The sequence below is a fragment of the Myotis myotis genome, unplaced genomic scaffold (assembly GCF_014108235.1).
Source record: "Myotis myotis isolate mMyoMyo1 unplaced genomic scaffold, mMyoMyo1.p scaffold_m19_p_7, whole genome shotgun sequence".
Lineage (NCBI taxonomy): Eukaryota > Metazoa > Chordata > Mammalia > Chiroptera > Vespertilionidae > Myotis > Myotis myotis.
In genome coordinates, this window is record NW_023416379.1 from 37146423 (window position 1) to 37160014 (window position 13592).

Genomic DNA, 13592 nt, shown 5'->3' on the forward strand with positions numbered 1-13592 from the left:
TGAATGAGGCTCTTACACCCTTTTATCTTGATAAATGTTGAAATGACTCCTCCGCTCTTCCATATGTGCTATGTCCATTTCTTTCTTTTCATTTTTTGTGTGTGATCTGCAGTCACCCCTGCTTATGCAATTCAGAGGTTGCCAAATGTAAATCAATAGATCGTGTGAAACATGAAAAAATACAAACTTTTTGCTAAATTCATATGAGCATGAAAATGGAATGAGAGGTCATATTTTTCAGGAAGGTCGGCTCTCATCTTGCCCTGTAGCTGTATGTAGGTGTAAATTAACCCAGCTGGTGTGGCTCAGTGGTTGAGCATTGACCCATGAACCAGGAGGTTGCCGTGCACATGCCGTGTTGCAGGTTTGATCCCTAGCACCTGGCATGCAGGAGGCAGCCAATCAATGATTCTCTCTCATTGATGTTTCTATCACTCTCGTCCTCTCCCTCTAAAAATCAATAAAAACATTAAAATATTTTTAAAAATTGTATGAAACTTGATAAAACATGAAGTGACAAAGAAAATGTCCCAGCCCCAAATTATGCTTTTTGGTCATAGGAGAGCTATGGAATGGATATAATGACAATGTTTATTCAAAGTACTTGGAATGAGAGGAGAGGGCGCCAGTTCCAGTGATAAAATATGCTGCAACTGCTCAAATGGGCGTGCCTTGCCTGCAGGCAGACCTGTTTGCTGCCTTTCACCTGCAAACATGGCAGGAAGTGGGCACATGCCAGGAGCTCAACAAAGATTTACTGAGTCCCTGCTCTTTTTTCACCCAGCCCTCACCCTGCTCCCACCTGACAACCATCAGTCTGTTCTCTGTATCTATGAGTCTAACCACTATAGTGGTTACACCTGAAACTATACAAAACAATATTGAATGTAAACTGTAATTGAAAAATAAAATTTAAAAAAGACTTATTAAATTAATAAATATTCCACATTTGCTTTTCCCCTGTCTCTCGTTTTTTCTAAAAGAACTGTATGTAAGTCCAGAAACCCTTGACAATGTCATATTTTGTGTTTGGACCCTTTTATATTGTGAGAGTATAAGAACCTGGTGTTAAGAACTTCTGTTTTGAAGTCAGACCCAGTTAGAATCCTGGTTCTACCACTCAATAGCTGTGATCTGGGTGGGTTGATTAACTTCTCTGAAGCTCGGGTTTCTATGGAAACTGCTTGGATTTGGTTTAGGCTTCACATCTCACAAACTGTGTGTTACCTACATAGGCCTCAGTTTCTCTATCTGTAAGAGGTGGACGATAAACACTTATTTCCTGTGTTCACTGGGGATTGCTTTGGACATTACATGTAAAGTGCTTAGCATTGCTTGTCTGAGCATATAGCAAGTGCTTGATTATTAGTTTCTTTCTTTCTTTCTTTCTTTCTTTCTTTCTTTCTTTCTTTCTTTCTTTCTTTCTTTCTTTCTCTCTTTCTTCTTTCTTTTCTACCAGTTGATACAAGATTTTAAAAAAGATAGATATTGTGTTCTGAGGGATGGCACATCTAAAGCAAATGTTAGGGACTTTTTAGCAGTATACAGTGAGAGCCAATAAATGCTTACTTCGACAAGTCATTGTCTTAACATATTCCCTAAGGTGAGCCTTTTATATATAACCTACATCTGAATATCTAGCACATTCCTTTGAGTATTGTATGAGTGATATCTTTACATGGTGGTCAGTACTAATCTTTTTGTGTGTAATGTTTCTTTCTCTTCTCATTTTAATCGCTACAGAAATTTAACAGAAGGTTCAAAACCAGCACTGCTTGTATTTTTTCTTGCAGGATTTTTTTTAAAAACTTTTTATTTTCTGGCTTTTAGCCATACATCTGTTTATAGTTAGCTTTCATTTAATCCTCTCTTTTCTCTTAGGTTGGGACTTGTGCATATGTCTTAATTATAACCAGAAATTATTTTTACCTAATTCTGTATTTATAATGATGTCTTATTTTTTTAAAAATACATTTTTATTGATTCCAGAGAGGAAGGGAGAGGGAGAGAGAGAGATAAAAACATCAATGATGTGATAGTATCATTGATCGGCTGCTTCCTGCAAGGCCCCTACTGGGGATCCACCCTGTAACCCAGGTATATGCCCTTGACCGGAATTGAACCCAGGACCCTTCAGTCCACAGGCTGACACTCTATCCACTGAGCCAAACCAGCTAGGACTGGTGTATTCTTTTTCTTAAAGAGGGTCCTCAAATTAAATAAGCCTCAAGCTCCAGAGAGTTAGGATCTGCCCTAGTGACATTATAATTCTTTTTCAGGGGAAAGACTTGACACATTCAACTTAAATTTTTCTACAGTGAATGTTATTATGGGAGTATTATGAGACTAAAGATATCTTTATTTTCTCATTCCACTTGAGTTCTGACTGAATTTTGCTTTACTTCAAGAAAATGCGTCTGTGCTTTCAATAAAAATTTATAGCCATAAAATTCATTGAATGGTCAAAATAGTGTCAGTATCTGGCTTCGAAGTATATGCTAGCCTTTAGTATGCAATAGATAAAGAAGAGGGCCGACTTCATTAAATGATGCCTCAAACCCACTTTTTTCAGGCGAAAGGAACTATGTGACCTTGTAGCCCCGTTTGGGGAAGGCATTGCACATTTCTGGACTGAGAGAGGAAGGGGGCGTGCAGTGTGGTGGTCATGAGAATTCTGGCAGGAGAAGAATTTGCATGGTTCTGGAACAAAGAAGGAGGAGGCAGTAAGGAAATGCCCAGAGAATCCAGAGGAAGGGTAGTGATCCCAGGACTAGAAAGTTGCTGAGCATTTCAGGGGTTGCTGAATAAGAACAGAAAACTTTGAAGTGGGGACTTTAACCTCCAACAGGCATGGGTTACTGGTCTGTTGCATTGCCACTAACCATTTCTTCGCAGAAGGCTTCAACTCTGAATAACAGTTTCAACAGGGGCACCACTCTGTATAGGTAACTAAGAACACTGGAGTATGTGGAATGCATTTAAAATAGGGCTGAGTTACCAGCAGCATCACCATCAACTGGCCTTTTGGTAGAAAAGCAAATATTCAGGCCCCGATCAGACCTGCTGGATCAGAAGCTGTGTATTCACAAGCCCTCCCGGTGGTTCTAGGCACCGACCCTGGCAGCACTGCCCGCAGAACTTTGTGTGAAGATGGACATGTCCTGTGGCCGCACTGTCCAGGGTGGTAGCCACTAGCACAGGTGACTGTCAAGCACCTGAAATGTGGTGGAGGAAGTGAAATTTTAATTGTATTTTATTTTAATTAATTAACATTTAGATGGCCACACGTGGTGAGTGGCTGTTGTACAGGACAGCACAGCTCCTCTACGGAGCATTCCTAAACATTCCTATGCATTTACATCAAAACGAGTCCCTGCATCATACACAACAGGACAAAACCAAAAAAACTGCACGCCATATACAGAATTACATATTGATGCCATTTATTTCCTTATTCCAGTGTTGGAATCATTAACTAGACCATGTTTGGGATGGGAGCCTTGCAGATCAACGTCAGTTAAATATCCAAGAAGAGAAAAACAATTTGTATGTATTTCCATGTCTTGTCAGAATATGATAAATAACGCCTTCTTACATTATTGTTTCTGCTTTAGATCCTGAGTGTAAGGATTTCTTAATAACCCCAATACCTGAGTTTCTTAAAGAAAATGAAATTCAGCCTGTGCTTGAAGGAGATTGTGGGGCTCTGTGTGTGGGTAGAGGGGAGAGGTGGTGACCAGCAGGAACTTCTGTTGGTGTTCCACCCAGAGAAAGCAGCATGAAGAAAGGATCAAGGTGGGACATTGCATGGCACTTCGAGGAATAGCAAGGAACTGCGTTTGGCTAGAGTGTAGGGTTCATAAAGTGTTGTTAATCAAGACCCCAACACCATGTATGCAGAGAAAGCCAATGGAATCCATAGCTGCCCTCGTTCCTAACTTACAACCTTTGATTCCTCCTCCTCCCTTCCAGTCAGTCAGTGGGGTCTGAAGTAAGATGATCACGGTGTGGAAGTGAGGGGCAGAGAAGAGGGGCCGGGTGTCAGAAGTTACAGAAGCAGAGCAGACAGGACTTGTTATCTGATAGGATATTACATGGACTGCCTGCCAGGAACTCTCATGGAAACTTGATACCAAAGAGGAGTTAGGTCCTGCCCTGGAAGAACTTACAGCCCAAGTAAAGGGGGGAGGGAAGGGGAATCAGGCATGTCGACAAAGGAGTGGAGCCATGCTATGTAGTTCCCCAGAAGTCCATCCAGGGTCCAGAAGTGGAGGCTGTCAAGATGACCCTGACATACAGCACCCCCCCCCCCCCCGAGACCTGTTACTATTCCCTCATCTCCTCTCAATTCTATCTTCTGACACTTGTCTTCACTCACTGCTGATCCTTCCATAATTGTCACCCCCAGCACAGTGTTACTTTTAACTCATATTTCAGTATATTGAAAAAGTATCTAAATCACCCAATGAGTTTATTGTGTGTCCCTCTAAACCTGTGCTTGCTTTTTGCACTTGGGCCATGTTTTATGTAGCCTACGTCACATTGCTGGCCTCACCATGCTCTGAGATTGACTTGGTCCCACTTCAAAGGCCTCCTGCCTATTGAACCTCAAGAACATGTCTGGCTGAGGAACATTTTATTTGGGTGTTTGCTTGGCCATTTATTTGTTTGTGTAGGAATAGTTTATACATGTTTATATTTTATGCTCCATCTCCTTCTGGAAATACTTGAGAATGCTTGCATGAATATGATCAGGTCAGAAAAATAAATGAACCAGGTGATGTAGCTTAAAGGCACGGGGTTCTGGTCTAAGGTGAGTGGCTGTGTGTTGGTTTTAGCTGCCGGGGGAAGAGGGGGTAGAAATAAATTAAAGCTGCTGCCCGGTGCTGTCCTTGGTCCTGCCATGGCCTTCCTGCATGACTCTGCCCTGGCCAAGTCCCTGGCTGCCACCTCAGTCCTGCCTGAATTTGCGCTGCTTCCTCCCTTGCTGTTGTATGTCACCCATAGCCTTGCTGACTTCTGACTTGTCACCAGCTCACCAATGACCGGCCCTGACCTGGGTTTCTGAGGTCCTGCATTACATCACTTGATCCTGTCCAGAAGACACTTGCTCAGCAGCCTTTGGAACAGGCTGGAGATCTGGCAAAAGAGTCTTTGTTTGTAAATATTTTCCTTATTTTTTTTAAAAAAATTCATTTGCCAAGTGTTGCTCCCCTACAGAGGTTATTTCTGTGAGCTTATCACTACATAAAACCCATTTTCTTTTATTATTATTTCAGAATTGGCCTTACATTAGCTTAGAGTAGGCCTTTATATTTCTCACAATATGCCGGGTGAGTCTTATCTCCTTTCCTCTGGTGGTAACATAAATCTTGTCATGTTACATTTCTGCCAGCCCACAGTGATAATTGAACCTCATCTAATGTGTTTAAAGTCTAAGGCTCTTAAAGAGACTTTTAATCCTCTTGTTCATTTAAGATAGATTAATTTCTTCTATTTTCTACAAGAACATGACCCTCTTTTTAATGTGTTCAGCTTTAGTTTTTAGGTGCAGATATACATACCTTGCTCTAAGTAGACTTGATATATAAAAGCTTGGATTTGCTTTAATCATTAAAAACAACTTTTCATAATTAATCCAAAAAGCAGGAAGAAGTTGTATCGACATAATTATTTTAAAATTATGATTGAGCTCTGCCAGTGGGGTTCAAGGTTAGAGAATTAGACTGGGAACCAAAGGGTCAAGGATTTAATTCCTGGTCAAGGGCATGTACCTGGGTTGCAGGTTTGATCCCCACCCTGGTTGGGGTGAAAGCGGGAGACAACCAATTTATGTGTCTCTCTCACATCAATGTTTCTCTCTCTCTCTCTCTTCTCTCTCTTCTCTCTCTCTCTCTCTCTCTCTCTCTCTCTCTCTCTCTCTCTCTTCCTTCCCTTCTTCCCTTCCACTCTCTCTTAAAACAAATCAATGGAAAAAATATCCTCAGATGAGGACTAAAAAATAATAAAACTGTTAAAATTATGATTAAACCCTTTAAATGCCTCTGAAATTATACCAAAACTTTGTTTCATCTACCTTCTTTGAGACCCTTCTACCCAAGAATGTCTTCAGCCATTCTGGAGATTGCAGACAGTTAACAGTTGTTGTTTTTTTTGTTTTTTCAAGAAACTCTATTTAACCTAACTGTATTAGGATTGCACTTGAATATTCTGATATGATCATTTGCATGATTTTTAGTGCCACAATTGTAGAAAACTGGTATTAGTATATTACAATTGGCATATCTTATTCAGAGATGTTTAGAGCCTTTTAATAATAATAATAGTGGGTGCATTATGCAGTAATAATGGAAATTATATTTGCAAAATAGTAGTAATAGAACATTTTGAAATGCTAGAAATAGAAGAATCACAGTGTAAGAGAAAACCATGTTTTAATCACAGCATTTGGTTATCTGTGCTCCTCAGTGCCACAACACGGCTGGGCTGCATGAGATAGACCAACCTGTGCACGGAAATCAAAAGGGGGTGTGGATGTTGTCATGTTTGAATATAATTTTTGATCTTTAGAATGGATTGACATTTTGTAAATTAAGATTGGATTTCCAAAGAATGCATATTAAAGGCATATATTTGCTGTGATTTAGCCTAATAATTTGGTTATTTTCCAGTTGCTCATAACTTCTGATTAACAGCTTATTTTAAAAATGTTTGGAAAAAATATGTGAAGTAATTCCTCTATATTTCATAATTATAGTTTTTAGGCCAATTTTAGGCTGATTAGCTTTACCCTGTCCCTTTAATGCTTTAATTTATTGATCATTCAACATATGCAAACTAACAGAAAACCATAGTAAAACAATAAATCCATAAGGAACCTAAGAAATTCTTGACTATGTGAATTGGCATAACAATTGTTGATTTTTGGTTTTGGATAATTTTCTGTACCAATTAGAAAGTGTTTTTGAAGTTTTGATTAAATATCTCTTTTGGCAGCTTAATTACCCTCATTCAGGAATTTTCTGCCTTAGATTTCAAAAATTAAACAAAGCCAAGAAGTGCCAAGGCCACAGAGATGAAAAAAGGGGCAAATTAATTCTATTGCATCCAATTGACAAGAATTATTTTAGCCTTGTGTATGTTCACATGGAACCTGTCTTTGCTCTGTTCCTTTCAGAAAAGAAAGTTGTTTTTTGTTTGTTTTAAGTTTTCCTCTTTCATTTTGAAACTGTTGAACCAACCAGCTGCTTTATAGATATCTACCCTTTTCTCAGGCTTCTTGGTAATCTTGGGGTTGTTATCATCATCCCTCTTTCTCTGATGGACCAGGAGGGACTAGCCAAGGCAAGAGGATGAAAGTGTCTCCCACAGGATCTCAGGATGCTGGGCAAAGACCCTTTCCTTGGAGCAATTATGTCTAAATTCTATGCATCTTCTCCATCCAACTCTGAAATCCCGCAAGAAATGCTACCACTGCACTGAGAGCCTGATGACTCAGCTGCATCTGAGAAACTTATCAAACAGCCATGCGCTGAGAGAGAGGAGACGCTGGGGCAGAATTGGTCTTGGTCCTTATCCATCCCTCTACACAGGCAAAAATATTCTACTCTCAAGGGCTGGAGAGGGTGACTCCAGTCGGCACTTCCTGAAGGGCTGATTAGTGTGGTGCTGTCACCTCTTGGGGAGCCGGCCTTTGCTCTACTGCAGTGACCCCTCCATCCTCTTCATTCTAGTCTGTGTCTGAATGTTGTCACCTTCCTTGGTGGTCTAATTATCCACTTCCACTTCTCTTTATTCCTTGGAAGTCAGCTTTACCAAATCCTCGTCTGCTGATGGGGCTGCACAACTGAGATGATAGATGTAGAAAGTAATTCTTTAAGCTGGAAAGTGCTCTGCAAATGTAAAGCGGTGATGTCGATAACAATACTTCTACTCACAGACCTTTACTCGCTCTCCGATGCACCTTATTTTCCAAACCAAAGCCTTTTAGGGACTCCGAGTTACTATTGTTCCTCTTGTGGTTATGGGGAGTCAACATTGTGTAGTGGTTAAGAACATGGGCCAGAGACAGGTTCGGTTCCAATTTCACCTCTGCCCCTCCAGCTGTGTGACGGATGGGTTATTGTGAGTCTGTTTCCTAAACTCTACATAGGGACGCGAAGAGAACCATCCTTTCAGAATTGTTGAGGGGAGTACATGGGTATTGCAAGATGAAGCACTTAGCATAGTGCCAGGCCCATATAGGCGCTCGGTAAAGAATTAGCTTTCATTGCTTTCTGTCATTCTAATGGATTTTGTGCAAAGCCAGCAAAAAGGAGCTGACTCTCATACCTTAATTAATTGCTAAATCTCTGCCATCCTAACTCTTTTTTTCCATTTTTATCTCATCCAGAATGTGAATTTGTATTCATTAAATGAACAGAAAATGGTATTTTCACTTAAAAAATATAAAGGAATTCTGTGCTGGTATATACTTTTTAAAGAAATCATGACATAATAATATTTTTTTACAAGTCCAATATTCCTGAGAACTCTCTCCCTGGCTTCCAGTCCTGGTGAAGTTGGAGGGGGTATGGTTTGTGAGGAGGTCCCTGCAGCCAGCAGTCCTCTGTCAGGCCCTCTCTGCAGGCCATCGTTCAGTCTGGACACACTTGGTTCCTCTGTGCAGCACGTAGGTTTCTGGGGAGAGGCTGTGGGTGCAGAGCTTCGTGATACACACAGTCCAGCATCTCCTTCTCGGGCATCCGTTCCAACTGGGCAGAAAGTACGAGGGCCCGTTATGATTTCTGATTGGCAATTCATTATTTGTATGTTAATATTTGGTGTGGAGTGAGGTTAGAAATTTGTAAGTGACCATCTGAAAAAGACCTTTAAATCTAAAATTTGAACAATTCTACTTTCTGGGGAGGTAGTTCAACGGTGATGCTCCTGACAGCACAATGGCCTTTTAAACCATGTTTATTGAATATGCTGATCTCCGTTTATCCTTATGTTACAGATTGATGTTCTCAAAGCAGATCTGGAGAGTGCAGAATGGAAAGTTTTGGAAAATCTTATTCTGGAAGATGTCCTGGAACAGATTGGACAGCTCGTCTTTGAGATCCATCTCCACTGGCCTGGGTTCGAGGTCAGCGGCAGCGACAGCAGTGTCGTGCGGTTCTGGTACAGCCTCCTCAAAGAGTTAGAACTAAACGATTTCAGGCTTTTTCACAGTTACAAAGATTTATCTAAACCTCAGCTATTCCTGAAGAAAGACATATTCAATGCAAGTAGCTGTTATACTCTTGGTTGGGTAAATACCAGGTGGAAATAGGATGCAGGGCCTCATCAAAAACTCCAGGAAATATTTGCAGAGTGAGTACGCCAAGATTCTAATGATCGTTGTGCAGTCTCCCACCAGCCTGTTACCTGCTTGAGGCAGGCGTTGTTATTGCCTTTGTGGTGCATGCAGCCTGGCGCCTGCCATGAGGTAGGGGCACGGTTACACCTTGTTGAAGGGTGGACACAGGAACACCACAGGAGTCAGCCGTCATCTGCCCTGACCAGGCTCTTTGCCTGTCTGCCTCTGACAGAGTGGGGATGCTCGTCTTCCTTCATTTTTAGTTGGAAGATAACCCCCCACTTACCCCGGTTTTCTCTAAAGTTCATTATGTTTCTACAGGGTGTTCAAAAAAATGTATTTACACTTTCAGAGCTGATGGCTCACATTTGAAAATGAAATGTATTTTAATACACACTGCCTTAATAATTATTCAAAGGTGAGTATACATTTTTGGGGGGACACCCTATATAATCCATGAATTCACCAACATGACATTTTCCATTTTCCATTTTCACTGGGTTGATGAGACTCTTGGGTTTGTAGCCTACTGTTTAACACAGGACCTTGCATTTGACTTGAACTCACCTCTTTCATGTTCTCCTTGTTCACCTGGTCAGGAATGTCCTTTACACCTTGTGGGTTTCCATCACTCCTCCTGAGCCTTTGCTGAGGCTATGCCATGGTTTTATAAGATGTACAGTTCCGGTATCTGGGAACAGACACACCAAATTCTGTCACTGAGTTTAAGACTAGACGATCAAGAGCTGCAACTCAGCATTCTTTTCATAGCAGCCTTAAAATCCCCATCTGTTCCTGTGAACGAAGCACAAAGCAGAATTTGAGTGTCTCTATTGTTGCCTCTTCTGACTTCACACCTGATTTCTCAACCACAGACTCGCCTATGCTGTTAATTCTTTACACACACACACACACACACACACACACACACACACACACACGAACACAATCTCAAAGATGGAAGGGCCAGAGTCTCTTTTCTGGGATGCTTACACAGTGTTTCCATAGCACCAATCCTTTCTACTTAAAAAAAATTTAAGCAGAAAATGCAGGTTCCCAATAGTTCAAGTGATCTTTTTTAGTTCTATTTGCAGGATTAGACATTTACCCCCATGAATAATTTTCAAGATTCCTATTTCAAATAAATTAAGTAGTATAAAATCAACCAAATTATTACCTTATTGTAAGTTAAGTATATTTTCTGACACTTTTTATATACTAACAGAGCAGGAAAACCATGCCATACATGTTTGTTCAAGAAATTTGAGGAGGGAATAGGATACTGGTTACTACTGAACTTTATTCCCTTCCCCATTAAAAAAAAAAAATCTACTTCTACCTGAGACATTCCCTGGGTTGGCTTTTTGGGTTTTGCAGTGTTTGAAAATATCATTCCTCAAGTGAGAAACCAAAATATATTAGAGTTGGATGATCTCACTAATTTTGGGTTCAAAAGAAACAAGACTTTCTGAATTAGTGATGATTTTTAAAAAACATAAATGAGGCTTTTATTTTAAAACCCATAGTACACTAATAAAAGTCATTGAGGTGGGAAACCAGCTTGCATAAGTGTGATTTATAACTGCACTTCAGTTGCTTTTACTGTCCACAGGAATTTCAGAGGTACAAGGGGCCATAAAAACTCTAAAGTTATACTGTTGGTTTGCATGGCATAGCCTCCAAAACAAAGTTAACTTTTAGTCCAGTTCCTGTTTGGATTATGTCACAGATTCTCTTTTATTTTTTTCATAAAAACCCTACACACTGAAGTATATACAGTAAATGTTTTTATACATTCAGTCCTTTAAACCTTCTTATACATTAACATGTGAAGTATACTGATCTTAAGTGTCCAGATGTATACACAATCATATTCATATTTTTAATTCATGGGCCTGAAGACTTGGGCATTACTGAAAGCCCCCTTTGTACAGGGCAAGTTACCATTTATTCCAGATTGGTGGCACAGAACACTGACTTCATCACACTCCATATATATATCTGAAGCAAGAATGGGTGTACTGTTTAAAAAAAAAGACGAACTCAAAATAAATCACAAACACACCCACCCATGCCCACCTACCAGGCAGCCTGTTCAGTATTATTCGTACTTATTTTATGCTTATTTCTGAGACTGTCCTTCATTCCCTTCATGGAGAGCTTGAAGTTTATGATGTTCTGACTGTTGCTATGGTTTCCCTGCATCTAGAATTTATTGTGATTCTTGTGTTGGCCAGCATTTCTTAACCTCAGCACTATTGCCATTTGGGGCTGGATCATTCTTTGTTGGGGGAGGGAGTGCACTGTGGGATGTTTAGCAGCATCTCTGGTCCCCTCCACTAGCCACCAGAGCACCTTCTCCCTCCCTTTCAGTGTGACAACCAGACACGTCTCCAGATGGTGCCAAATGTCCCCGAGGGGGCAGAACCCCCACCGTGGAGAGCTGGGGTCGACCATGAGGAATGGTCTAGGTTACCGCTGCACTGGTGTTTGGGAAGACGCTGCTGGTGCAGAGCAGGCAAAATCACCACAGAAGAACACAAACAAAATACAAACAAACAAAACCAAGGGCTATTGTTTATTGAGCACTTACTGGGTGCCCAGCACTGTCATGGATTATTCCTAATGCTCCCAACAGCCCTCCAAAGAAGTGTCATTTTCCCAGATGACATATACAGGTAAGGACACTCGGAGAGGTTGGACAGTTTGTTCAGATCATTCACTAATAGGTGGTGGGGCAGGAATCCACATCTTGGCCTGTCAGATCCCAAAGCCCATGCTGGTCCCTCCACAATGCTGCCTCCACAGCCTCTAACAAATGTAAGATGCTTCTTTCAAAGGACGTATTTTTGCCTTTCTATTAGTAAATGGGGGTGGGGTGGGGGGGAGGACGACCCTACGAATATACTAAGACCAGACCTGCAAATCTATTAGAGTTGGGGTTATTTTTGTAGCATGCAGACTTAATTTTAAAAGCCTACTTCATTAAGATATGCCTGCCAAATGGAGACTTACTGAAAAATGGGACCCAACGAATTCTCTGTCAATATGTTCAGGTTGCCAGAAAAGCTCTTGCAAGGCCCTGGAAGTGACTCTTGGCCCTGGCTCTTCCCAACACTTGGCACTTTTCCTCCTGGGTTTTAGAAAGGGCACAGTCGCTTGGAAGTGTAGTGTGAGTTCCTTTTGTTTCAAACTAGATTTTGATCTTCGATAAATGAGCTCCGATGTGAATATCTGCGACATCATTAACTCTTACCAGAGCAATGCTCATAAGTGAATCTGAAAATACAAATTTAATCTCTTATCCAATGGTAGAAAAAACGGTTCTTTTTCAGGAGGAAAACATGTGAGGATGTAAGAGATTCAGAGGTCACCTTTTCGCACAAATTCTGTTACAATTTGAGATTAAAGTAAAAGAAAAACAATTTTTCCTTTCTCCTTTTCTTAGAGTGATTGTATTTTATGCAGTTTTACTAGGTTATTATATAAATATTTGTAGCTGTTTGACATGTGCAAATGAAGAGAGCCAGGGAGAAGTAAACTTCCCTTAGAATTGACTTGACGATCCATGAGTGTTTACATCATGGTAGAGCAAAAGTAAATTCAGGAATTTACATTGTTTAGTTTGAATCGGCTATTCATATAAGCAGTTCTGCCTTGGCTGTAAGAGTTTCATATGTAATAAATACAGTAGGAGATTTGCATTTCCTAAGTATTACATGTTGGGATTTTGCAAAGCTTGGATTTATACCAGAAAACTAGCTTCATCATATTTTGCCAGATTAAAAATGAAGGCCTTATTTAAACAGATTGTTATACTTAACAATGCAATTGTAGCTCCAAGCTCAATTAATATAATCTCTTCTTCTAAAGATAAATTTATGTTTTCCTTTTAAGCAATAACGTAATTTTTTTTTTTTTTGTATTAGCCAATTGCTGGCTCTTTGTGAATTCAATAAAACATTTAAACTTTGGCAAAGTTTCTTCCTTTTTCTTACATTGAAAGAGGTATTTGACCTTTACTTATCACATGAAATTATACCCCCCAAATTTAGTATATTTTTAAACTGCCTAAATTTAGAAATTATTGAAATTCTTTAAATAATGTTATTGTATTTCTGTCCTTAAGAAAAATAAAGCAAGCAAGCTTAATGTCATGCTTTATGTTTTAGCTCTATATGGAAAAATATGCTAGTGCTCAACACATTAAAACCAATGCTTTGTAAAACTAGCAACTTCATATTACTGTATA

The 13592-nt window shown here is 40.1% G+C and overlaps 1 protein-coding gene across 1 annotated transcript in view; it reads left to right on the top strand.

Annotated features, from left to right (window-relative positions):
• METTL24 (methyltransferase like 24) overlaps nt 1-13283 on the top strand; it is an 84017-nt gene extending 70734 nt beyond the window's left edge. Inside the window, exon 5 of the mRNA XM_036317946.1 lies at nt 8999-13283. Within this exon, the coding sequence (XP_036173839.1) occupies nt 8999-9313 (315 nt within the window). The 3' untranslated portion in view covers nt 9314-13283. The remainder of the gene's footprint in view (nt 1-8998) is intronic.
• Nucleotides 13284-13592: the final 309 nt, after the last annotated feature.